General features: G+C 53.1%; 1 protein-coding gene across 3 annotated transcripts; it reads right to left on the bottom strand.

The window, feature by feature from the left end:
- Positions 1 to 1,305: 1,305 nt before the first annotated feature.
- Positions 1,306 to 25,938, bottom strand: CACNA1F (calcium voltage-gated channel subunit alpha1 F). Of its 3 annotated transcripts, none has more exons than XM_021678798.1 (48): positions 25,864 to 25,938; positions 24,271 to 24,275; positions 23,694 to 23,799; positions 23,323 to 23,462; positions 22,935 to 23,077; positions 22,699 to 22,851; positions 21,925 to 22,121; positions 21,712 to 21,815; positions 20,779 to 20,969; positions 20,465 to 20,548; positions 20,258 to 20,351; positions 20,061 to 20,087; positions 19,748 to 19,908; positions 18,608 to 18,833; positions 17,343 to 17,550; positions 17,123 to 17,243; positions 16,925 to 17,006; positions 15,981 to 16,026; positions 15,741 to 15,792; positions 14,688 to 14,847; positions 14,372 to 14,501; positions 14,099 to 14,158; positions 13,843 to 13,949; positions 13,664 to 13,751; positions 13,154 to 13,261; positions 13,014 to 13,066; positions 11,875 to 12,021; positions 10,862 to 11,063; positions 10,605 to 10,763; positions 9,689 to 9,799; positions 9,364 to 9,447; positions 8,515 to 8,535; positions 8,179 to 8,307; positions 7,730 to 7,795; positions 7,374 to 7,465; positions 6,779 to 6,938; positions 6,194 to 6,321; positions 5,823 to 5,919; positions 5,525 to 5,627; positions 5,158 to 5,259; positions 4,858 to 4,988; positions 4,478 to 4,612; positions 4,028 to 4,197; positions 2,990 to 3,115; positions 2,761 to 2,888; positions 2,539 to 2,651; positions 1,831 to 2,028; positions 1,306 to 1,536 (listed from the first exon to the last, which is right to left on the bottom strand). In XM_021678798.1, the coding sequence occupies exons 1-48, from the start codon at positions 25,936 to 25,938 to the stop codon at positions 1,306 to 1,308; spliced, it is 5,754 nt and encodes a 1,917-aa protein (XP_021534473.1). The 3 variants fall into 3 exon arrangements, with proteins under 3 accessions (XP_021534473.1, XP_021534458.1, XP_021534466.1); XM_021678783.1 differs by having other exon boundaries at positions 24,179 to 24,431; positions 25,914 to 25,938; XM_021678791.1 differs by having other exon boundaries at positions 20,812 to 20,969; positions 24,179 to 24,431; positions 25,914 to 25,938.
- Positions 25,939 to 26,670: the final 732 nt, after the last annotated feature.

Raw genomic sequence — 26,670 nt, 5'->3', positions numbered from 1 at the left:
CATGGCTCCCCACTGCTTTTAGGAAAAGTCGCAGGGTTTAGAGACTTGGCATTGAAGGGTGTGTGTCATCTGGCCCCAGGTGGCCTCTCCCACCTCATCTCTCAACAGTCTCCCTTCACTCTCTCTGTTCTGCGCATGACTTGCTGTGCCCACAATGCACCAGCCTAGCCACCACAAACCTTTGTTTTCAAGGCCCAGTGCAATCCTATATTCTGAGTCCCAGTCTCCAATTCCTGCTTCCTTCAAATTTCAGTCCTGGCTGGATTGACACAAATTATAAAAATGAGAAATTCTTGCTCTGGGAGCTGGGATGAAACCCTAGGTCAGAACCTCCCCAGCAGTGGCCCCATCTGGGACCTTTCCCAGCACTGCTGCCAATTCTTTTGGAGTGGGGCTGACTGCCACCTTGGACAAGTCCTGTGGCATGTCTGAGCCCACTCAGTTTGGTCTGAGGGAAGCCCAGAACAGTGCTTGGCACAAAGCAAATGCCCAGTAAACCTTCACTTAGTTAATGAGACCCCAAAGGCTGGGCGATGACTACAGGCAGGGCAAGAAGCAGAAAGGAGCTGTGGGTTCTGTGCGGGAGGAGAGTGGGGTACTCTTAGGTGGTCTCAGGAAAACCAGGTGGGCCCTGAGTGGGTTCCCACAGGCTGAGGGCCTCGTCCTTTGCTGTCACCCATGTCTTCTGTCAATGGACTTAGATTTTCTTTCTCTTAGGCAGAAGGTAAGCGGGAGACAGGGTAATCCCAATTTAGTTTCCCGGAAATTCCTGATGCTGTCAGAGGACCCCTCTGCCTGACATATTATATACCAGGCTAAATCCAACCTCCGGGCCTTTCTATTGGCAGGACTCTACTCTTGAGTATTCTTATCCTTTCCATCCCATCTGTCCTTCCTCAGGCTGACCTGACTGACCCCTTGTGGAATCTCTGACTTTCCCCCCACTCCTCACCCAAGCCCCCACACATCCTCTCTCCTCCTCCTTCCTCCATCTCTGTCCGGTCCCCTCCCCCTCCCCCACCACCTCCACTCTGTCTCCAGCTTTTTTTGGCTGCTGTCTCTTCCTCCTCCTCCTCCCTCCTTCCCTGACGCTGAATAATCAGGCCTGGCTGTCCTGGTTTCTGGAAATATTCGTGTGTGGGCAGTGGCTCAGGGCTGAAGCAGGGGATGGATGCCTGGGGGGCGCTGGGCAGCCCCAGGCCCCCAGGACAAAGACACTGAAATCCAGGGCTGTGGTCCATGCCTGTCTCCCCCTGGGGAAGGGAGAGCAGGAGGTTTATTGAGCATTGGAGGAGGGGTGGGAATTCAGAGGGCATGGACACAGGCCATTTCGTCTCCCAGGTCCTCCTCATCGAAGCGAGAGAGGATCGATTCCTCATCACTATACAGGGAGCTGGTCCCTTGTGCCAGCAGGTCACTGGCGGCACTGTCCATCTCGTCCAGTGTCAGGCGACACGCATCTGCAATCTCCTGCTTGGCCAGGGCCACAAAGCGTGGGTCTCGGGCGAAGAGGCCCAGGCCCTCGGAGATGAGCACCTGGGGGTACAGATGGCATCAGAGTTGGAGAGGGCACAGCATGGAATCAAAGCAGTGGGCACAGAGGGCTCAGTGTACATAGATGATGCATCATCCGTGAAGGAGTGCAGGGAAGTCACTGGGGACACTGGTGCACACACATCATGCTGAGCAGAAGTCGCAGAGCAAAGGGATAGATAATCACATGCACAATGCAGAGACCGGAGGGTTGGGGGGGGCTTTTCCCTCCTTCCCAAGCTCCCACTTCTTCCCCTTCTCCCCCAACCCTCTTGCCCATGTCCCTTCTAGACTCACAGCTTCCACCAGGCTGTCAGCACTGCCCCTCTTGCCATGGCTGGAGTCTGAGTGGGTTCCAGGCACGTGCAGACAGGTGAAGGTGCGCAGCCGACCACTGGATTTGCCGAGGTATCCCTCCCCCGCCGCACCCTCCTCCACCAATAACAGTGGGGCATAGAGGAGCCGACCCCGTTGAGGAGGGGTTGCCCAGGAACCCTGGACCAGAATAAACATCAGGGGGATCAGGACTGATGGGTGGGATATGAGGATCTAGGACTCACCCCTGTGCCTACCTCTTACCACCGCCTACCCTCCAAACACAACTGGAATCAAACTGAATGCCTATATATCAGACTTGAGTTTATTCAAGAGCATAGAAGACCTAGCTTTAAATCTGAGCTCTGCCACTTACTGGCTGTATGATCTTGGGTAAGCCTCTCTGGGCCTCAGTTTCCTCATCTGTAAATTGGGACTAACAGCAGTACCTATCTCACAGGTACAGTGAGGCTTTTATGAATTCATTTTTTTTGGGGGGGGTGGGCAGCAAAGCAAAGTTTATTGAGCTCCCAAAGAGGGAGGGGACCCGAGAGGGTTGCCCCCCCCCCTTTTTTTGCTTTTGTGAATTCATACATGCCCCATTCTTCAGAAGACATGTGGTATGTTTGATAAATTCAGCCTAGGCTAACTCCACCGCTCCAGACCTCAGCACCCCATTCCCCACCTCACCTGCGCCCTGCTGGGCCCTGAGTTGCGCCCACGATGGTAGGTGCCTGGGATGGGTAAATCTTCACAACTGCCCTGGCGCCGCAGACACTGGATAGTGAAGGAAGGCTTCCGACCTGGGGGGCGGGGGGGAGGCATGGGAGGGCAAAGAAGAATGTCAATGGCACCCCAGCCCTCTGCCTTGCTTGCTCTTGGGGGGGCCCCAGGATCCATGCCCACTCTTACCGGCAGGTGTGGGGGGCAGCAGACGGCGGCGTGGTACGCTGTGCCCATCCAGGTATCTCTGGGGTCTGTGGGGTGGCAAAAGGATGGGGCGCGGGGGAGTCCCTGCCCGCTCGTCTAGGTAGGAGAGGCTGTGCGGGAGAGAGGGCTGGGGTTGAGCTCAGGCCTGGGCATGGGTGATGGGGTCCCATTAGTCCTGCCCTCCTGCACGTGGCTCATGGGGTCATCCTACATGTCATGGCCAGAGTCCTTGGTGGGGACTTCCTCTTCCTCATCCTGATTCTCCTGCTCTTCGGTTCCCTTGGGCTGAGAACTTCCTTCTTCTGGAATGGTGAAAATGAAACCCCCAGAGCTTCTCCTGGGGAAAGTGAAGCAAGTTAGACCAGATACCCCCACAGGTCCCCCTAATATGTGGCCCTGTGCTCCTGGTTCCTTCTTGTTCCATGCCCCATCCCCTACAGAAACACTGGGCTTTTGGGGTTTTTTTTTTCAATTGGGAAAACTCACATAATATAAAATTAACCTGTCATCATTTTTTAATATTTTATTTATTTCTATATTTATTTATTTGAGAGAGAGACTGGGGGAGGAGCAGGGGGAGAATGAGAGAGAGAATCCCAAGCAGACTCTGCGCTGAGTGCAGAGCCCGACTCAGGGCTGCATCTCATGACCCTGAGATCATGATCTGAACTGAAATCAAGAGTCGGATGCTTAACTGACTGAGCCACCCAGGCGCCCCAACCTGTCATCATTTTAAAATGAACATGGGCTTTCTTTTAGTAGATGTTTCTCATGGGAAGGACTCAGCATTTCAAAAAAATCAAAGTTGGCCTGTTGAAGAGACACCATCAACACAGAAACTGGGGGTATATTGGGGGGAGGTGAGGAGGAGGCTGTAAACGTTAGGTGTGACTTCACTTCCTTCTTTCATTATCCCTATGAGGGAAGTGCTGTTATCATCCCCCTTTTACAGGTGACAAAATTGAGGACCATGGAAACTGAGTGACTAGCCCAAGGTCACCTAGCAAATGGCAGAGCCAGGATTTGAACTGAAACTCATTTAGTTCCGTGTTATGTGCTTTTTGTATTAAGCCTTTGCATTGCCTTTCTCATATGAATCCCTTCTTACCCTCTGTTCCCATCTGAGCCCTTGGGTCCCTTCCATCCTTCCCAAATTTCCATTCAAAGGCCCCCTTGCCCCTGAATTTCCCCCATGTAGCGGCTAGACCCTGCCTTCCCTTACAATATCCCACCAGACCCCTGATCATACCTGTGGCCATGGGATCCAGCCTGGGGTCCACTGGGCTGTCTGGAATTGGGAGTCCCCCCATCGTCATCACTGGGCCCAAGGGAGAGTGAGTCTGGAGGTCTGTCCCCAACAGGCAGAGACACAGAAATCACGGAGCTCCGGCGAGATGGGGGCTGGGAGCCTATTGGGGCCTGTGGAAGTCACAGGGCTGAATGTTGCCATTCATGTTACATCTAAGTCACTTGGTCAGTGACACAAGTCACTTGAAGTTTATTTCCAGTGACCTCCCTAGGGGCTGAATCTGGGTCTCACCCTCCAACAGTGGATGGTAGGTATCAAATAAACGTTTGCCTGTTGTAGGGGAGCTTCTCTGGGGGCCTCTTTCCCAAAGGCAGTGTCAAAGTTACATAAGGAATTAAAGCAGTCTTTTTTACAATCAAATTCCTTAGGGGAGTGAAAACTTGCCCTCACTTTGTACGTTTCTGGGTTCTTCTCATCTTCCTCCTCCTCTCCCTCCTGCCCCTCTTCCTCCTCCTCCTCATCTGTGTCGCAAGTGAGGGCCTGCCTGATCTCAGGACCCAAGTCCTGTAGGCTCCTCAGACCAGCCTGTGGGGGTAGAAAAATAGGGAAGCAAGGCAGCTCAGGGTCCAAACCCCCCCGTTCATGAGCCTGCTCCCCATGCAGGAGTGTGGGGTGTGGTAAAGGGTCCCTCAGCCATCCCTGACCCTCTGTGAGTCCTGGGACCTCTGTTTCCTCGTCTGTGACATGGGTTCCATGAGATCCAGAGGGCAGTCAGCCTCAGCCCCAGTGCTCCTGCATACCCCTGCCCACCCAGGCCCCTCTCTGAAGACCTGAAGGGCAGAGGAGGTACTTGAGGGGGCCTCGCTCCCTAGAAGCCCCTTTTCTTTCCTCCGCCTGAATTTGCGGAAATAGTCCTGGATCAGAAATGTGGCGTAGAATTTGCCCACGGTGACCTCTTCCTCTGGGGGCAAGGGAGAAGAGGCAAGGTCACATAGGGGTCCTCTGTTCCCCCTACCCACAGCATAGACTCTCCTTCGCCGCCCCCCCCCCCATCCAGTGCTAGTTTTGTGATGGTGAGCAATCATTTGACATTTGGACGGGCTCAAGGAATTGGGGTGGAGCTAGCTCACCGTCAGCAGGGGGGATGACCTCATCTAGCAGCTTCTGCTTCATCCGCTTCCAGATCTTTTTGATGACAATCCGCAGCTCCTGATTGGCTTGTTCCAGGTTCCCTGCATCAGGAGAGGATGTGGGGCATGAGCCAATAGGAGGAGCCCTTCACAGCCACTCCTTCCCTGTTGGAAGGGGCTTCACAAGCTTCTACCGCAGTCACACACCACCCCCATTGAACAGGTGGTAAAACAGGCCTGGAGAAACCAAAGTCACTCATTTTGAGGTTCAGAGCCAGGAGCCAGGCCCATCACTCAATGAGATTGATCCCTGCATCCTCCCCAGTGGCCCTCCTGCTCCTGCCCCTTCCCCATCCCTCCCATGCACCTTCTGTCTTGATCTTCAAGGATGTCCGAACCAGGGCAAAGAGTGTGGCATTGAATGTCACTGTCCCATCTGAGTTGAGGGGCATGTTCATCGCCACAAGTCTCTACACACACCAGGGACATGGAACCCACTTTGAGCAAATGCCAGGGATGAAGACATTGGATGCCCAGGGGCAGAAACCTTTGAAGATAAAACCAAGCACACCCTCCCCACCCAAGACAGGGTCCCTGCCCACCCCTGCCATGTGGTGGACAGCCCTCTCAGAGGTGGGAGGTGGGAGGTGGGCAGGGGCACAGACCTTGCAGGCCACTCGGTGTGGGCACAGCTTCCCAAATCCCAAGGGGGGCTGGATACGTCTCAGCAGGGCAACCACATCCAGGTGCTTGATGCGGCCCCTGACACAGGTGGGGGTGGGTGGGAGGCACCGCTGGATTGGAGATACCTCTATCCCTTTCTGAAGACTCCACCAGCTCATCTCTACCTCCCCCCACCCTGCAACAACCCAGAGCCTGCCAGGGAAGAATCCGAGGGCAGTTGGGGAAGGCAGAGAACAGAGGCAGTGGGAACCTTGAGGCATCTATTGGGTAATGGGAGGTACAGGTCAGAGGTTCTGGGGCTGGGGGACTGAGTGGGGCAGTGCAATCCCAGTTCTGTGGTTATAGGCTATACTTGGCTCCAGGGTCATATTCAGACCAGATCCTCTTGAATTCATCGAGGTGATGGGGGCCCAGGATGGACCAATCTCTGGTTAGATAATCAAAGTTATCCATGATGACAGCCACAAAGAGATTTATGATCTGTGGGCCAGTGAACAGTGGGGGTTAGCTGAAGGGCAGAGCCAGGCGTGGGGGGTTGGTGGGACACTGAGGTAAACTTATGGTTACTGGGTCACGAGTCCCTGGGTTGATCCTTTTTTTTTTTTTTTTAAGATTTTATTTATTTATTTGACAGAGAGAGACACAGCGAGAGAAGGAACACAAGCAGGGAGAGCAGCAGGCAGAGGGAGAAGCAGGCTTCCCGCTGAGCAGGGAGCCCGATGCGGGGCTCGATCCCAGGACCCTGGGATCACGACCCGAGCCGAAGGCAGATGCTTAACGACTGAGCCACCCAGGCGCCCCCCCCCCCTCCCTGGGTTGATCTTATCAGACCAACCCTTTCACCCGCTCTGAAGATCTGGGCTCCCCACCTTGTCCCCAGACCCCTCAGGGCCAGCCCCCATGGCAGTGGTGGTGGTTGTGGGGAAACCGTCCTCACCAGGAAGGCACAGAGCATGAAGAAGCTGATAAAATAGGCGATGGCAAAATTGCTACCACAGGTAAACTCCTCGCCAGGGCTGACGTCAGACTCAGGGTCACACCGATTCCCGGGAAGGCTGGCAAGCATTATCTCCTGCCATGCCTCACCAGTGGCACACCTGGGGGTCACACAAGGAGGCCATCCTGGAGAGGAGGCTATGAAGACATGGCAAGTGGCATTGTGGGGGCTGGAGGGGTGAGAAGATGATCCACTTCTTGCCAGGGGTTACATCTGGCACAGATAGATTCCATAAAGCATTTCAATATTTTAAAAGCTGGTGTGGCCATGATGATGACAGTCATGTTCATCGGGTATCCCCATTTCAGTCCCCATGTTACTGATAGGGCACTGAGGCTTAAGAAGAGGATATACCTGCCAGCTAGAAAAAGGATGGCTGAGGCTAGATTATTACACAAGACCCTTCAGATCAGAGCCATAAAAGGTCTCAGGCATTATTTCTACAGCTCAGGCATTCTGGGGCCCAGACAGGGTGTGTGGGGACCCAAGGGCATGCTGGGGACCAAGATGACAGTGGAGGGGGTGTAGATGTCACCTGAACAAAAGCAGCACAGCCTGTGGAAAGGTCTGGAAGTTGTTGTTTCGGTTGATCTGTGTGCCATCCTGAAGAGCCACCTTGCCAAACATCTGTGGGTGCACAGGGCATGTGTCAGAGGGGCAAACCCATACGTTGCCCCCACAGGTTGTCACCCATTTCACAATTTCTAATACTCAAAAGATCCTCACAACCCTGACCTGCAGGCACTGCTGATCCCATTTCACAGACGTGTGGACTGACTCAGTGTCATCCAGCTTGTCTTTCAACCTACCACCCCCACTGTAGGTGAATTCCTATCCAACGCCCCTCAGCAGAGGAGTGCCTGAGGGATGCTCCCTAGGGTCCCCACTTGCCTGCATCCCAATGACTGCGTAAATGAAGAATATCATTGCGATGAGAAGAGCCACATAGGGCAAGGCCTATGGGGGTGGAGAGGAGGATAGATATTCAGGTCCAAGCAGAGAACTATAAGCCCCAGAGAACTGTAAGCCCCAGAAACTATAAGCCCTTGAGGGACACTGCTCCCTCAAGCCTGGGCCTGCAGAGAGATGTGGCCCATCCCCAAAGTGCCCGTGACTACCAGTGTCTCCCAAATGTGGACACGGTATTAAATACAATAGAATACGGTCAGTGAGGCCAAGGCATGTTGGGAATTAGGAGCCTAGAAAAACAGAGAAAACCAGAAATGGTAAATTGCAGATGGGTATGGCACACTGGGAGATGTAGTTCTTGGGGTGGTAAAGGGACAGGCTGAGAGGTGTGAGATGGGGGTGAGGGGTGGTCAAAGGGATGGGGGCGTTACCTGGAAGGACTTGATGAATGTCCAGAGCAATGTGCGGATTCCTTCACCTTTACTGAGAAGCTTGACTAGCCGCATGACTCGGAAGAGGCGAAAGAAAGTGATGGAAATGCGGGAACTGTCCTCAGAGCTCTGAGGTTGGGGGTGTGGTAGGTATGATCAGTCTACATTTGCCCCAGCCATCTCCCTGTCTCATGCCTAGGCCCTCCCAGCCCCCAAATCCCTGAGGACTCAGGCCCCAGGATGGTCAGGTAACCTTTCTAAGGACTCTCAGGAAGAAAGGAAGGGAGGGTGGGTGTGGAAAGAAGCATAGAGTCCCTGTTGTGAGGTGGGGGCTACCTCGCCAAGGTGACCACCATTCTGAAGGGAGATATGGCCAAGACAGAGGTGACAGAGGAGAGGATGAGATCACAGGCCCGAAGGGAGCAAGAACAAAGGGAGAAATGAGGTAGCAGATATAGGGGATGATGGTAGAGTCATTATTCAAGGGATGATGGAGAAGGTTATATGGTAGTGGATCAAGATGGTTGTGGGAAAAGTTGGCAATGAGGGTGGAAGAGAAATGAGACAGTACAGGAAATGATGGCAGAGAGCCAGTGGAGCCAATGGAGGAAATGATGGAATCAGTGGTTTCATGGAGATGATGGAGATTAGAGAACCGGTGGAGGAGCCAATGGAGAAGCCAGTGACGGAGACATGGAACCAGCACCATTGTCAATGAAGGTGATAGAGCCATGTAGTACCCAATGGAGGAGATGATGGAGCCAATGGTGGAGTCAGTGGTGATGACAGAGCCGTGAAAGATCCAGTGTCGGAGACAGTGGAGTCGTTGGAGGAAATGGAGCCAATGAAGTAGTCAGAAGAGACGATGGAGCCAAAGCAGGAGTTGGTGGAGATGATGGAGCCAATGGAGGGGATATAGAAGCAATGAAGGAAATAACAGAAATAACAGGAGAGTCATTTTAGGAGATGGCAGAACCAGAGGATAGGTTGCAAATGGAATAAGGGAGCTGGTGGAGGGGGACTTTGGCTAAACCCGACAGGGACTCGGGAGATACGGAGCTAGAGTGAGGATCACTGAGTCTTCAGGAGTAGGGTGGAGGTAAGTGAGAGGCACCTACTCATATGAAAGAAAACCCTGGGGTTGAGGTGGGGGAAGGTTGGGTTTGTGGAGAGGCCAGTCCTTACGTTGACTTCAGTGACGGCAATGTCCACTACACTGCCCACCACAATAAGAGCATCAAATGTGTTCCAGGCATCGGTAAAGTAATGCTGTAGGCAGGAAAAAAGTAGAGCCTTGTCTTCTCAGAGCTAGCAAGCTAGCATAGGGGGCCAGTGGTAGGGGATATTGTAGAGGCAGGACCCAGCTTGGACCACATGATGGGCCTGCATCTGGATCCCTCTCACTCCCTGGTCTCATGAGCCCTTGGTAGCTGCCCCCTGAGAGCTCTGCAAGGAGCTCCACCCCCAAGGAATTCACCCAGTGCAGGTGAGTCTAGGGCTAGGGGGGCACCTTAGGTTTGAAGGCGATGATTTTGAGCACCATCTCAACAGTGAAGAGGCCAGTGAAGACCATGTTGAGGATGTCCATGGCGTAGTTAAAGGGAGCAGTCTGTTCATAGTGCTGGGAGAGAAAACCAGGTGTGAGGACAGAGCCTGAGTCAGAGACCTTTCCACCTACAACCAAATATTTTCTGGCTTGGACTGAGGTGAGTCTGGAGACGTGGTAGCACTGTGCGTTGGCCAAACCCCTCACACTGTCTGTATCCCAACATGGATATTGGAAAGCCCAGCTCTCGATTTCCTAGCTTTCCTTGCAGCTACTTCTGACTAATGAGACAGAAACAGAAGTCAGCTTCCGTGAAAACTATTTTTGCTCTCCAATAAAGGGCTTAAATGAGGAGCGCTCCCTGGTGCAACCTTCCCTCCTTTTTCCTGCCTTGAATGTGGTTTTGATGCCTGGAGCTGTGGCAGTCATTTTGTGACCATGAAGCAACAATCATGAGAATGAAAGCCAGCTTGTTAAGAATGGTGGAGGAGAAAGAGCCTGGATACCTGATGAACAATGATTAAACAGTCTACCTCTACACTTCTTGTTATATGAGGTAGCTACCATATTTTGTTGACTCCAATATGCACATCTTTTCACATTTGGAATCTCTGAAATTGGGGTGCATTTCACAATCAATGGCAACTTACGATGGTCATCTGCCATTTTCCCCACATTCGTCTATCTCTTAAGTCAGGATGCAACTTCCAATTATTGGCCTTAGATTTGAAGAGATGTGGCAAATATTTTTATAGCTTAAGTCTCTGTCAGTTGGGGGTTTTGTTACTTGCAGCCTAAAGCATTCCTAATGGTTCCCAGAGGATTGTGTGGACAGAAAAGGGTAAGGTGTCTGGCAGGGGCCAGGGTGGGGAGCTCAGACCTGCATGGCTAGAGCAACCGTGTTGAGCAGGATGAGCAGGAACATGAGGTACTCGAAGGCAGCAGAGTTCACAGTGGCCCACACACGATACTGATGTGGGTTCTTGGGGATGTAGCGGCGGAGTGGCTGGGCCTTGAGGGCGTACTCCACACACTGGCGCTGCATATGGGTGCAGGGCATGAGTGAGCAGTGGGATCCCAAGGCAAGGGGGTGGTGGGGAGGGGCTGGAGGTCATAAGGTGAGGGGTCAGAGGTCACCTGGTTCTTGTCCAGCTCACAGTTTTGGTACTCCTGCTCGCCCTGGGCACGGAAGGTGATGATGACAAAGCCCACAAAGATGTTCATCATGAAGAATGCAATGATGATGATGTAGACAATAAAGAACACTGAGATCTCCACGTGGTAATTATAGATAGGGCCCTTGTCCTCTGCGTTTGCATCGATGGCCTTGTATAATAGACTGGGGAACCAGTGGGAGTAGGTGAGGAGATAGCCCAGCCCCCTGAGACCTGTCCCAAGACACCTTATAACAGACACTCTAGAATCTCCTGCTTGGCACCCTAAAGGCCCCAAATCCCCTGATCTAACCACCTGGGACCTCCATGCATACCCCAAGCGACCCCACCTAACCTCAAAGACCCTTAAATTTCCTGTATCAGCCCTCTGGAGACCCAGAGATACTCATACAACCCTCTAGAGAATCCCCACCCCGGTCCTCCAAGACCCCCAAATCCCTTAAGTTCCCATGGACCCCTAAATTCCCTTCTTTAGGCACCTGGAGATCCCCATGCAGCTCCCCAGAACTCACCCACAAGCCCCCAAAGATCTCTAAATCATGTCCCACCAACTTGAATTCCTTGCTTTCCTTGCTCCATCTTCCCAAAGATCTTCAACTAGAACCCCAAAGACTTGTACAGCTCTCTGAAAACCTCTGAATCTCCAGCTCCATCTCCTCTGAGACCTCCTCCAGTGCCCCCCTCCAGACCTCTACCTGGTCCCCCCCTAAATCCTACCCAGTCCTTTCTAGACTTCCTCAGAGACCTCTAGCCTTCCTAGAGACACCCCCTACCCAGTCCCCAAAGCACCCCCAGCCAACTTCTGGAGGACCCCCACCCAGTCCTCTGATATGCTTACCAGTCCTCAAAAAAACCCTATCCAGTCTCAAGAGATCTTTACCACATCCCAAGATACTTCCCATCCATCCCCAGGGAGATCCCAGCCTAGAGACTCCTGCCCTGTCCCCTGCCCATCCCTGGGACCCTGTTCCTTACGCAGGCCAGCCTTCGAAGGTGGAGACAGTGAACAAGGCCATCATGGCTGAGAGGACATTGTCAAAGTTGAAATCACTGTTGACCCAGAGCCGCTCCCGGACCAGGGGCCGTGATACATCTCCATCAGGGTAGACCAGGAAGGAACCCCTGTGGATGTTGCAGATAGGCTGGGTGGGTGAGCAGGGGTGGGAAGCTGGGGAAGGAGGACTGGGGTCTCCAGCATGGAGGCAGCAGGGCATAGTGGTGAGGCTGGATAGCCGGGTTCAAATCCTGACCCCCCTCATTTACTGGCTGGGTGACCTTGGGCATTTAACCTCTCTGTGCTTCAGTTTTCCCCATCTATGAAATAAGGATACTAACAGAACATATTTCCTGGCTTGTTACAGGATTAAGTCACTCGATGAGAATAGTGTCTGGCACATAGTTGGTACCATATATGTTAGCTATCACCACCATTATCATCATCATCACCTCCCAGGAAAAAGTAATACTAATAATCAACATTTATCAGCACTAAGTATATGCCAGGCACTGTGCTTAGCTTTACATGTAGAAACTTTACATTGTAATACACGCTCCAAGTAGTAACTCATTTACTCCTCACAGCAACCTGGTGAGATCTGCACTCTTTTCATCCCCATTTTTCAGTTAAGGAAAATGGGACTCAGCAAGGCTGAGAAATGTACCCAAGTCTCATGAGATGAATTTGAACCAGGAATGCCTGACTTCAAAGCCCATGCTTTCAATCACTACCTTCTACAGGAATTTCAAGATGGAAGCCTGGGACTTCGTGGCAGTGACCATGGGTGGGGGGAGTGTTTGGGGATTTCTGGGGGGTCCAGAGTAGAATGTAGGTAACTCTGGAGAATGTGGAGAGGGGTTTGGGGAGGTACTGGGGGGTCTCTTAGGGCTTGGTGAGATCTGAGAGCCTCTGCAGCTCTTGGGAAAGTTCTGGGGGTGTGTTGTGGGGCCTTGGGGAATTCAGGGGGTTTGGGGGTCCTTGATAAAAACTGAGGGAGTGTCTGCAGTTTTTGGGAGGAAGCTCTAAGGGTTCCAGGGGACTTGGTGAGATCTAGGGGCCTATTTGGCCTTTGGGAGGGGTTCCGAGCTCCATGAAGGGCAGGGTTTGGGGCACTCACTTGCATTCTTGGGGGGTGTGTTTGGCTTCATCAGTGCAACTGTAGAATTTCCCCTGTAGGGAAGATATTTGTCAGGCAGGGTCATCCCTTACTCCCCACCTTGACCCGTGCCCAGGCCTCCCTCTAGTGTTTCCTCTCACCTTGAAAAGCTGCACACCAATGCAGGCAAACATGAATTGCAGGAGCGTGGTCACAATCATGATATTCCCGATGGTCCGGATAGCCACGAACACACACTGCACCACATGCTGCAGGCACCCACAAATATGGTTAACAAGACTGCAGGCCACAGCAGCCAGGGGGTAGGGATTCTGGGTGTAGATGGGGCTCAGGCACTTGGGCTGGGGATATCTGGTCATGGATCAGGGATATGCGGTCAGGGCCATGTGGAATAATGTTTACCAGGAAGGGATATGTGGCCACATTTCAGGAACTTGGGTCAGAGAAATGTGGCCATGGGTAAGGAATTTATAGTCACTTGTAAGGAACATGGGTCAGGCCACGTGATCAGTGGTCCGGGATGGGTGGTTACATGTTGGGTCCAGGCTGTGTGGTCATGCATCCGTGCAAAAGGCCAGTCTGATCGGAGATCCTGGCCCTAGGAATGGGGCAGCGTATGGGTCCTGTGGGTTTGGGTAGGGTTGGGTTACCTTGAGTCCCTTGGCCCTGTTGATGGCTCGGAGAGGCCTCAGTACTCGGAGTACCCTCAGAATCTTCACCACTGAAATGGCGCTGGAGCTGTGGAGGAGTCAGTCCTCAGGCCCTGGCCCAGGTTTGGCCTCTGCTCTGGGAGGAATGGAATGGGCAGGGGGTGGGGAGGGTCACTCACTGGATGCCAAAGGAGATGAGGGACACGCTGACCACCAGCAGATCCAACAGATTGAACCAGCTACGGCAGAAGGAGCCTCGGTGCAGGAAGGCCCCAAACACTGTCATCTGGGGGAAGGGGAGGGGGATATCAGGCTAGACTCTAGGTGTGGGGATAGAGAGGGGAGGAGGGTATGGAAACAGGAGAGGTGGGCTGTGGGGGCGGGTGCAGGGTGGTTTGGGGCAACTGGGGGTATGACTGGGGGCCTATTCGTTACCTTTAGTAGAATCTCCACGGTGAAAATGGAGGTGAAAGCATAATCAAAGTACCCCAGAATCTGGGGGGTGAGAAATAGGGGAAGCCACTGAGTCATAGCTGAGAGGAGTCCTAGGGGTATGTGTGTATATGTGTGCGGGCACGCATACCTTTCTGTAAGTTTTGCTGTACCTCCGTCTTCCTCTCCTTCCCTCCCTCTCTTTCTCCCTCCCTCTCCTTGTGCCCATTAGGACACCCCTGGGAGTGTTCCCCCAGCCCCCAGCCAAAGGCTCACGTGGTTGCGGAAGGAGTGGGCTCGGATGGGGTCCTCAGCGGCCAGGGACACACTGCTGAGGATGATGAACACCAGGATAAGGTTGGTGAAGATATGGTGGTGGATGAGGGTGTGGCAGGCCTTCCTCAGCCTGGGGAGTGGGGAATGGGCTGTGGTCAGAACCCAGAAGCACAGAGTTGATTGGGAGAGCCCAAGGGAGACAGCTCAGCCTCTTTTGCATCAGGCCGTGCACCCTGCCAGAGGCTTGGCTGCTCCCTGGCCCTCCACCTGCCCCAGCCCCTCCTGCCTCGGCCCCCCACCCACTCCCAGCACTCACGGGTTGGTTTGGCTGAGACAGAAGAAGGCACTGCCCTCAGGGATAGGTACCACCTTCTCCTTGGGGACAACTTCCTGCAGGAGTTCCACACGACCTGCACCTCCTTCCTCCTCTTCCTCCTCCTCCTCTTCCTCCTCCTCCTCCTCTTCTTCCTCCATGCCTGGCACCAGAAGAAGACCAAAAGACAGACAATTAATTGGAAAACCTATGTAAAGCACCTAGAATAGTGCTTGTCACGTGGCAAATTCTTCCCATCTCCCTGCTAGAATGTCAGCTCCTCAGAGAAGGGATTTTAGCCTGTTTTGTTCACGGTTGTGTCTCCAGCACTTAGAACAGTGCGCAGGACACAGTAGAAGCTCAGGAAATGTCTGTTGAATGAACATCATCATCCTTGCAGTCCAATACACACTATTTTATAATAAAGGCTCTGAGAAGTTCTGTAGTAAAACGAAAGTGTTTCTCTTCTTTAATCTCAGCGTCCCAAATGTTGCTGGCCACACACCAAGCCCATTACTTTTATTTATTTATTTAAATTCAGTTAGCCAACATACAGTACATCATTAGTTTTTGTTGTCGTGCTCAATGATGCATTAGTTGCGTAGAACACCCAGTGCTCATCACATCATGTGCCCTCCTTAATACCCATCACTCGACTACCCCATCTCCCCACCCACCTCCTCTTCCACCACCCTCAGTTTGTTTCCCAGAGTCGAGAGTCTGTCATGGTTTGTCTCCCTCTTGGATTTCTTCCCATTCAGATTTCCCTCCCTTCCCCTATGGTCCTCTGTGCTATTTCTTATGTTCCACATTTGAGTGAAACCATATGATAACTGTCTTTCTCTGACTGACTTATTTCACTTACAATAATACCCTCCAGTTTCATCCATGTTGATGTAAATGGTAGGTATTCATCCTTTGTGATCAAGCCCATTACTTTCAAGATGATTTCTGAAAAGGCTTCTCCTCAGAAAGGAAGATCTCAGGGGTCAAGAGCTCTGTCTGGGTGCTGTCTCTAAGGTCCCACACCTCCTCCACCTGGCCCTGCCCACTTGCCTGCTCCTTCATTCTTTCTGCCCTCCTCTTCCTCATTCTCCCCACCAGGCACCTGGGGACAGAAAGATGGGGGTCACTGATGTTGGGGGATACACTATAAGATGGACCCAGGGGAGGCACAGAAGGAACAGAGTAATGGAGGGATGCACAGGCAGAGGATGGGGGTTAAAGACACACACATGTGGACAGGTATTGGTGGTAATGGGAGGTGTAGACCTAGTGCTCAGGCTTCTAACTCACCAACACTCCATTTTCCTGTGGGAGAGCCCCCTCAGTGCTCTTCTCCCTGTGAGAGAAAAGGGGAGTGATTGCTAAGGATTACAGCAGATAGGCGAGGCTGAGGGGGTCAATGCAATCAGAACAGACCTTTCTGAGGTCCCATAGAACCTCCCTGCTTCTGCCCTCATTCCCACAGTCTGTTCTTTTCAGAGCAGCCAAAGGGATCCTGTTAAATCTTAAGTCTGGCACATTCTTCCTCTGCTCACACCTCTCCCATGGCTCCCACTCACTCAGAACAAAAACCAAAGTCCTCACCATGGCTCAGAATGTCCCCATTGGGGTCTCCCTATTCCCCCATTTGAGCTCACCTCATACCACTCTCCTCCTTGCTCGCCCCACTCCAGACTCACTGGTTTCCTTGGTGTTTTATTGAATGTGCTGAATGTGCACCTCAGGACCTTTGCACTTGCTGTCCTCTTGTCTGAAGCACCCTCCCCCAGATATTTTCATGGCTCACTTTCTCACTTCATTTGGGTGTCTGTTCAACTGTCACCTCTGTGTAAAGGCCTTCCTTGACTACCCTAACCAAAACAGCAACTTCCATTTCTCTCTATTCTTTTATTCCATTTTCTTTTTTTCATTATATATCATTAACATATATTTAATTATGTTATATATTCATTTGTTTGTATTTTGCTTGCCTTCCCCAAATAGAATGTCATCTTCGTGAAGGCGAGGACTCTGTCTACCTTGACCCCTGTCGTCTCCTCAGTGTCTAGAACATGGCCTGACACAAAGTAGGTGATCAATGAATGCATGTTGAATGAATAAGGACCGACAGGTTGGATCTGGGGATATGGATTGCCAGGGTGACCGAGGCATCTCTGGTGGTGTGAGATGTATGTGTGGGGACCCAGTCAGGGATCCCAGGGAGAGACTATCTTGGGGGCAGAGTCAGACATCACCTGCCCTTGTCCTTGGCAGTCCCTGCATCTCCGCTGGCCAGGTTATCCACAGCAATGGCGAGAAACACGTTCAGAAGGATGTCTGGGGTGAGCTCAGGCTGCAAAGGATAGAGAAGCAGCCTGCCTGTGGACTGCCCACATCCCCTTAGCTACCCCCCCGTTCTACCATCACCCAGCCCCTCAAGGCTCCAAGGATACAGTTGCCGCAGATGAAGAGGATGATAAAATAGACACACACCAGCATTCCTGGGAAGAAGGGGCCACCATAGGCCATGATACCATCATACATGACCGCGTTCCAGTCCTCACCTGTCAGGATCTGGGGGTGGGAGTTCACTGTGAAGCTCTTTGGACCCTCCCACCCCATGGTTCCCCCCTCCCCACCCGACCCACCTATCCCATGGTCTCCAGACCCCACCTGAAAGACAGTGAGGAGGGCCTGGGGGAAGGTATCAAAGGTGCTCCGCTTGGTGTGGGTCTGGTCAAAGTTGAACTTGCCCCCAAATAGCTGCATGCCAAGCAGGGAGAAGATGATGATGAAGAGGAAGAGGAGAAGCAGCAACGATGCAATGGATTTCATTGAATTGAGCAGTGATGCCACCAAATTGCTCAGAGATGCCCAGTGCCTGCAGCAGAGATGGAAGAGGCAGGGTTGACATGTCCAGTGGTGAGTCAGAAGCGAGGGCAGGACTCCAGCTTGCAATGCGCTGGGGGTGGGCCGGGTCAAAATGAGCTTTGGAGTTGGGTTGAGGTGAAGATAAGATGTGAGGAGAAGGTTGAGTTTGGGGTTAGGGTGGGCATTGAGGGTGTAATGAGAGATTATATGGAAGTTGATGAAGCTAGAATTGGGTTTCAGGTTGGGACTGGGATTGGGGTTAGGGGTTAAGAGAGTATTTGGGGTTTTAGATGACTGAGTTGGGGATCAGGCTGTGGTTGAGGGTTGGGATAGAAGAGGGGATAAGGATGAGATTGGGTCTGGGTCTGGGGTTGCAGCTGGAGATAGGCTACTGGTTAGGAGTTAGGGAATTGGGGTTGTGGTTAGTGATGGGGATTGGCTTCGAGTTAGGGATGAGATTGGAGATGGGGTTGGCCTTGGGATTGGGTGTTAAGCCTGTAGATGAGCTTGCATATGATGAGTGGCTAGAGGTTGGGGTTGGAGATGGTGTGATGGTTGCGGATGAGTATGGACGTGAGTTCAGAGATGGGGCTGGGAATAATGTTTGAGCTGGAGTTGAGGTTGAGGAAGGGGATGGAAATGAAGTAGACACCCTCCCCAATGGACTTTAATCTCCACGAGGTGAGGGGAGCCTGGGTGGCTCAGTCGGTTAAGCATCCAACTCTTGATTCCTGCTCAGGTCATGATCTCAGGGTTGTGAGATCGAGCCCCTCTTCAGGCTCCTAGCCGGGCGTGGAGCTTGCTTAAGATTTTCTCTCTTTCCTTCTCCCTCTGCCCCTCTCCCCCAACTCGTGCTCTCTCTCTCTCAAAATAATCTCCATGAGGCGGGAGCTTGTGTCTGCTTTGATTCCTGGTGTTTCTCTAGGGCCTGGAAGAGTGCCTGGCACGAAGTGGGCACGAAGTGGATATTTGCTGAATGAATGGTGGTGAGGCAGATAGTCACCGGAGCTGGGGAGGGGGCTGTCAGGGCTCTGCTTGGGGCCCCAATCCTCCCCTGCCCCACGCACCTAGTGACTTTAAAGATCCTGAGGAGGCGCACACATCGGAGCACTGAGATGCCCAGGGGCTGCATGGCGCCCACCTCCACCAGGGTGGTCTCCAGGATGCCTCCACAGACCACGAAGCAGTCAAAGCGGTTGAAGAAGGAAGAAACATAGGCAGAGGGGCCCAGACCGTACAACTTGAGAAGCATCTCCACCGTAAAAAGACAGAGCAACACCTTGTTGGCATACTCTATGGGGAGAGGGGCAGAGGTGACTGGATTGGCCAATTTCCTCGGTGATGTGTAGGGAGGGGCCATGGGGCGATTTGGGATAGCTGGTATCAGGCCAGACACAGGCTGGTGGTAGGGCGAGGGTTAGGGATTGGGGTGAGTTTGTAGGTCAGAGTGGGTGAGGTTTTGGAGGGCTTGGAACTGGGGTGAGGGGCAGAGTCAGGGTGGGGGCCTCGGTCAGCCTCAATGAGTCCAGGAAAACTCCACTTCAAACGTAGTGTTAGAGTCTGGGGTTTAGTTGGGATTGAGGCTGGTTTGAGGCTTGGGGGTCAGAAATGTGTTCAGTATTCAGGTTGGGGTTGAGATTAAAATGAATAACACTAAAAGCTAACACTTCTAAAATGTTAGCTTTATGTGGACCAAGCCATGTTCGAAGCACTTTTCACTTTAACTCACTTAATCCTTCCAACCACCCCATGAAGTGGATACGATTACTAGCCCCATTTTGTAGTGGGGAAACTGAGACACAGAGGGGTGAACCTGTCCAGACAGTGTGGAGTTAAGATTCCGGACTCTGGAGCCACCTGCCTGGGTTTGCCACTCACTAGCCAAGTCCTGGGATTAATCATTTAATTCTTCGGTACCTTGGTGCTCAGTACCGCATGCCTTAGTACTTGCTTCACGTAAGGTTTCGGTGAAGAGAAATTGAGTCAGTACATGCAAAGTGCTGAGAACAGAGCTTGATGCACACAGCAAGTGCTCCAGAAGTGTAAGCTACAAGGTGGGATGGGACAGGCTAAGGTTTCTGCATTTATTAGGGCAGGAAGGCATTGTCTGGGGGTCTGAGGAACCCCAGAGATCCTGGATTTGGGTTTCTAGGGTGGAGGGAATTGGGGGCTGGGGAAGAGGGCTGGCAGTCTGGTGGGGGGCGCACCCTGGATCTGGGTGAGCCACACGGGCTGCCCGTGGTGCTCTGAGGCGATGGTCAGCGTGTTGAGGAAGACGAGCAGCAGCACAGCCCAGTAGCAGGCGGTGGACTTCACAGCCCGCCGGCAGCGCGCCCGAAGGCCCCGGTTGGCTCGGCGGAGGCGGCGGCTGGGGGGAAAGGCGAGGTCCCTGGCTGAAATCAGCTACCTAAGCCAGGCCTGGGGGGCTCGGGTGAGGTGGCCTGGTGGTCATGGGGGACTTGGAGGTGGGGCTCACACAAAGCCAGGGGGCCCAAGAGTTCCATAACTTTCCCAACTCACCAGACCCTGGTTTTCATGATCTTGTTTCTGGAAAAGAGGAGGATGGAAGGTGGGCGTCATAAGGGACTAAAGGGCAGTCAGTGGCTGGGGTTGGAGGTCAGGGGCTGGGATCAAGGTTAGAGGGTAAAGTAAGGATGGGGGTTGGGGTCTGGACTGGGTTCTGGGCCGGCCAGGGGTCAAGGGCTGGGGGCCCTCACAGGCAGCGTGTACAGCTGGCCAGAGCCCCCTCCTCTTCATCCTCATCGCCTGGGGTCTCTGTCATCGAACCCGTGTCACTGGCTGGGAGGCTGGCTGCGGGCAGGGTGGGAATAGAGGTCAGTACATGAAGACCCCAGGGTTCCCCCCTTGGTTTGCTCCTCCGTCTACCCATCCCAGCCCCCTCCCCAATCTGGATGGACCCCCACCATGGCTGCTGGTGGAGCGGGTGGAGTGGCTGAACCAGCGCAGACGCCCATGTCTCCTAGCGGTCAGCTCTGCCAGCTGGGGCCCTGCGGGACAGGAAGGACAGTTGCGGAGCGTGGCCTGAGGCTGGGTTAAGGCCGTGGGGGGGTGGGGGGGGGCTGTTATTTGGAGTCTTTGCTCTGGGTACAGTCCGGGAAGGGTGTTCTGTGTCCTAGGCTGGACCTGGGGGCTGGGCCAGTTGGGGTGGGGTCTCAGGAGGGTAGCCCACATGAGAGGCATCTGTGGGCAGGGAATGGGCCCGACTGGGGGTGCCTACGGGGGCCGGCCCGGCCCTCTTCAGCCATAGCACCAAAGTTGCCGTCAGCTGAGGGGTCTTCGATGTCCAGCTCCTCTGCCTGAGTGATCCAGTCCAGGTAGCCTCGCAGGTCCTCCTCCAACTGCTGCTTCTCCCGCAGCTTCTGGAAATCCCCTCGTGCTTTGGCCTTCTCCCTCTCCTTGGAGAACTCCCTGAGGGAAGAAGATGGAGAGCTAGGTGGGGGAAGCACCCTGGCTCCCTTGCCTTCACCATTCCAGCCCCACTGGCCTCCTTGCGGTTCTTGGACTATGTCAAGCACATTCTAGCTTCGCACTGGCGGTTCCCTTTGCTTGGAGCACCCTTTCCTCAGATATCCACATGGCCCATTCCCTCATCTCTTTCACATTTCTACTCAGATGACACCTCAAGGAGGTCTGTCCTGATTGTCCCTATCTGTAATTGCAAGATTTGCCCATTTCTATCCTTAGGCTTCCTTTCTTTCCATAGCACATATTCTGTATAAAACACTACATATGCGAGGCGCCTGGCCGGCTCAGTCGGTAGAGCATGGGACTCTTAATCTCAGGGTTGTGAGTTCAAGCCCCATATTGGGCGTGGGGCCTACTTGAAATAAGAAAAAATTTCAACAACCCACTACACATATGCGTGGGGGGTGGGGTGGGGTGTGTGGGTGTGCGTAAACACAATCTGTTGTGTATGTTGCTATTATCTGTCTCTCCCCACCAGAATGTAACATCCAGGAAGACAGGGATTTTTGTCTTTTATTCCATTCCTAGAATGGTGTTTTGCACACAGTAGATGCTCAATGTTGACTGACCGAATGAAGGGGTATTTCAGATGGGTTCTGAAAGGATGCCTAGGAGTTTGCTAGGAAGAAAACAAGTGGGACAGGGGCTGAGGGGCAGTATGGGGGGAGGTGTCTAGGCTCCTCACCCACTCAGGACACCAAGCACAAGGTTGAGGACGAAGAAGGACCCAAAGATGACGAGACTCACGAAATATAACCAGGGCAGCTCATACCCCATGGCATCCTGCATCTGGGGAGAGAGAGGACATGCATCTCTCAGGATACACAGATGCTCTCGCCTGAGCTCAGGGAGGAAAGGCAGGTGCAGTCTCGCACTTTGTGCCCGTCGTCCACCTCACCCAGTAGAGCACATCGGTCCAGCCTTCCATGGTGACGCACTGGAAGACCGTCAGCATGGCGAAGAAGAAGTTGTCGAAGTTGGTGATGCCTCCGTTGGGCCCTGCCCAGCGCCCGCGGCACTCGGTCTGGTTCAGGGTGCACACACGCCCAGATCCCGAAGACGCGCAGGGCGACGGGTCCTCCTCCGCTTCCACGTCTGTGGGAAGACTGGAGCTTTGTGTTCTGCAGCCTGCCGACCCACAGTCCCTGCTACCCTGGAGCCCCGCCCACCTGAGAAGTTCAACTCAGGGTTCGAGATTTTTCTCAATCGAGGGCAACTGTAAGCTCCTAACTCTGCTAGATCAGGATTCTGAGTCCTAACTACAGGTATCTGGGGAGTGGAACTGTAAAACTTGCGGTGGAATCTTGTAAATAACCGTGAGCCGTGAGCCTGGGGGAGGAGTCTTGTGAATTGGGAAGGGTCTCTTGAAAAGAGGGCGGGCGCAAGGCTTGGGCGGGAGTCTGGATAAAGGGCCTGAGTACTTGGGACCAGTTCCGGAGGATGGAGTCCAGCGCCAGGTAGGGTCTTGGCCTGTGGGTGGAGTCTTGTGATGGGGCGGAGCTATTGGCAAAAGGGCGGCTGTAGCCCTTTTGGGGCTTGTTATCTTGGGGGGGTGGAGCCTGCGCCTGGGGGTGGAGTCCTGTGGATTTGAGTGGGTTTTTCTGAGAACAGGGTGGGGCCTAGGAACCAGTGGAGGGGGGTGTCCTGTCCCGGGAGGGGTGGAATGGCTGACCAGATCCCAGGAAGTAACATGTCTTGTGCATGCGTCCAAGGAACAGCTCGAGTCCGATGATGGCATAGATGATGATGACGAAGAGCACGAGCAGTGCGATGTGCAGCAGCGGTACCAGCGCCTTCATGATGGAATTGAGCACTATGTGCAGGCCTGTGGGGACAGAGGGGCTAGGTCGGCCTAACCCCCCTCCGTCGCCCCTCCCCCACCTCCGACCTCCGGGGCGTGCCACTCACTTGGGACCCCAGACACCAGCCTCAGCGGCCGCAGCACCCGAAACGCCCTCAACGCCTTCACATCGAAGCCCCCCGGCTTCCCCCCGGTGTGCAGGGTGTCCCCCGGCCGACCAGGGCCCTGCTCCAGTAGCACGCTGAACAGCCTGATGGGGTAGCATGGGATGAGGAGGCCGAGGTCGGGCCTGGGGACCTCCCTCCACCCCTCCCTTCTCAGAAAAGCACAGGTCCCCGAAACTGGAAATGCGAATAAGTTTAAAGTATATTAATATTCCTGATTCTGGCTGCCAAATGGGGGCAGTCGGAAGCAGATATTTCCCTGAGCCCCGAATTCAGCGGGCCTGGGGTAGGAAGTTGAACTAAGGTGGGGGTGTCCCCTGCAGACGCGCACCCGACCACAACGATGATGAAGTCGAGTAGGTTCCAGCCATTGCGGATGTAGGCGCTGGGATGGAGCACCAGCCCATAGGCCACAATCTTGAGCACAGTCTCCACAGTGAAAATCACCAGGAATACATACTCCACTTGCTCCTGAGGGCGGAGGCCGGGGGCGGGGCGGGAGAGTGGGGAGTTATTTGGGGGTGGGGCTTGAGGGGGGCCGGGGTTAGGGAAGCATAGTCCGGGATCTAAGGTTGGCTGGATAGGAGAGGGTCATCTGAGTCAGCGAGGAGCGGGGATGGGGGGCTTGAAGGGTTGTGGAGTGGTTCTACTGGGGCTGTATCCGGCTTGGGGCGGGCGGGGGAGGGGCTGTGCGAGCCTCACCAGGTTGTGGTTGGCAGTGTTGGAGTCATCCTCTGGGAAGGGGATGTAGACCCCCAGGGCTACACAGTTGGCAAAGATGGTCAGCAGGATGAGGATGTCGAAGGGCCTCAGGTGGACAGTCAAGGACCCAGGCAGGTAGGTCTCAGCATCCCCACATTCCCTTGGGGCCCTCCCCATCCAGTGCTGACGCTTGACCCAAGGCGACCAACCCTGACATTCCCAACCCCTGCCCTGACCAAGGCTTTGACTTTGAACCCCCTAGAAACCTTAGCCATCTCAACTCTTGCTTTGATTTAGTCCTTGACTCTTGACACTCCTCCTCCCCTCAGTGCCTTCACCTTTCTCAACTCACCCTCTAATCCAGGTCTAGACTCTTGATCCCTAGTGACCTCAGCCTTCCTCCATTCTAGCCCTAACCTAATCCTTGACTCTTGGTACCCTGGTGACCCTCACCCCTGAGCCCTGCCCCTGGTCTTCCAGGATGCTTCCACTCCACAATGCTGATGCAGGATCGTCGCAGGGGGTTGGCCAGGGTGAGGCAGAAGAGCGCCCGGGGTGACCGCTGAGCACTGGCCACTGCCACTGTCTTGTGCTTACTGTGCTGAGTCCTTCGCTTAGGGGTCTCCAGGCCCGCCGCCCCGCTGATTTCTTCGCCCCCGGATGCTGGAGGCCCAGGGCACAGCCCCCATTCAGGACCGGGGCCTGCCCCATTGGCTGGGCTGGGCTCTGGGGTGGTGTCTGTGTGGAGAAACCGAGTCATGGAGGGAGGGGGGGTATTGGGGCAATCATGGTTGCCTCCTTCCTGATCCCATCCCTGTGTCTGGGGGAAGGAGAGAAGAGCATGTAAAATTAGGGAGAGTTGGGGGGTGCCTGAGTTAAGAGTTGGGGGGTAAGAGTTGGTGTTGTAATTGATTGGGGGTAGAGAGAATTTGTAGAGAAGGGAGGGTGAGATTACATTTCCAAGTAAAGTAGGTTTTGCTGTTAGACTTGGTAGGGAGTTTAAATTGGCATGAGGTAGGATTAAGTTTATAGCTGGAGGCAAATTTAGGGTTAAATTCGAGTGGTGGATTTTGGATTGGATTTAAATACAGGTAGGAGTGGAGTGTGTGAGTTGGGATTAGAATTAGTATCAAGGTTAGGGTTAAAGTTAAGTTTGGATGGGATTTGAATTTGGCATTGGGGTTTTCAGCTAAAACCATTCCCAATTCCTGTGGCCTCGTTCTAGCCTCTGAGGGGCAGTAGGTTGGCTTGGTTAAGATCCCCAGTGTTGGATGGGCAGTATGGGGAGAGGTGTCTAGGCTCCTCACCCACTCAGGACACCAAGCACTGCCGACCCACAGTCCCTGCTACCCTGGAGCCTGAAGTTGAAATCCTGACTCGACCACTTGGTAGCTGTGTTCAGCCTTGGGAAAATTATGCACCCTCCCTGAGCTTCAATTTCCTTATCTGGGTAATGGAAAGATAAGAGTACCTATATTATAGAGTCGTCGTGAGGATTAAGTGAGTTCAGCATTCAGAACAATGTCTGGCACAGAGTATTATTCCCATTTTGCAGGTAAGGAAATTGATGCAAAAAGGGAGGTGATTTGATGAAGTGGCTGAATTGGAATTCAAACATATGCAATCTCTGACTCCAAGCCTTCATGACTTACTGCCACCATCAAATGTGTTCATTCTCTCTCTCTCTCTCTCTCTCTCTTTAGTCCTTAAAAATTGATCTGCACTCTTTTTGGAGAGTCAGAGACCACTCACTAACAGTATTGATATCTAGATGTTGGGGTTGAAGTTAGATGAACTTAGAGCTCATACTAAGGGCTGTATCTACATTGGGGTTTCGACTCTAACAGGGGTTCTCCCTCTGGTTGGTAAGGTTTGTGTTAGGATTGAGCTTGGGGCTGGCTTTGGAATTGGACTTGGGGTGGACACTAGGATGGAGGTTGGGGCCAGGATTAGGGTTGGGATTCAGTTGGGAACTAAAGCTGTGGATGTGGCTGGGAGGCCATGGGGGCAGGGTCTGAGTCAGGCTGAGCTTCAGGGTTTAGGTGGCAGTAAGGCTATGTTTGGTTCTGGCTGGGATGGAAACAAGGTGATGTGGTTCTGGTCCCCGGGTGGCTCTCTGGGGGTGGGGTCCTGTTGGGCAGTAGAGGGGCAGAGGGGCAGAGGGTAGAGCAGAGCCTAGGCTTGCTCCAAGGGTCTGCAGGGGTGGAAGGCTGCTCTCACCTTTCCTGCCTTCAGATGCCGACATCCTCCTTTCCATGTTGAAGAGCCATCTGCACACAGCCCCCCTCTTTTCCCCCAGCTTTAGAGAGATTAAGGTCACAGGGCGGGGCCATAGCAGGGTTGGATGGGAGGGTGAGTAGGGGTAAAGATGGGACATTTATGGGCTAGAGCCTGGCAACAGAAAAGGCACTGATTTTTATAGGGGCGCCTGGGTGACTCAGATGGTTAAGCGTCTGCCTTCTCCTCGGGTCATGATCCCAGGGTCCTGGGATCGAGCCCCACATCGGGCTCCTTGCTCAGCGAGGAGCCTGCTTCTCCCTCTCCCTCTGCCTGCTGCTTCCCCTGCTTGTACACTCTCTCTGTCAAAAATAAATAAAATCTTTTAAAAAATTTATAAAATATATACCAGCACCAGTCAGAAATGAAAATAAGAAAAATGATATCATTTCCCAACAGTATCTGAGCTTTGAAGTACATAAAAATAGACCTAACATAATATACTTATGTGTAAGATCTCCATGGAAAAAATTTTCAAATATTGTCAAGTGATTAAAGGGGACCTAAGGAAATGGAGAGATATATTAAATTTACTAATAGAAATAGTCAATGTTGTGAAAATGTCAATTCTTCCCAAAGTGATTTAGACATTCAATGCAGTCCCAAGTGAAATCCCGAAAGATTCTTCCATGGAATTTGACAAACTGATTCTAAAATGTAAATCGATATACAAAGGATCTAGAAGAGCCAAAATCCTTTG

The sequence above is a fragment of the Neomonachus schauinslandi genome, chromosome X (genome assembly GCF_002201575.2).
Source record: "Neomonachus schauinslandi chromosome X, ASM220157v2, whole genome shotgun sequence".
Lineage (NCBI taxonomy): Eukaryota > Metazoa > Chordata > Mammalia > Carnivora > Phocidae > Neomonachus > Neomonachus schauinslandi.
The sequence above is the reverse complement of the archived record's forward strand: the minus strand, read 5'-3'. Positions and strand labels throughout refer to the sequence as shown.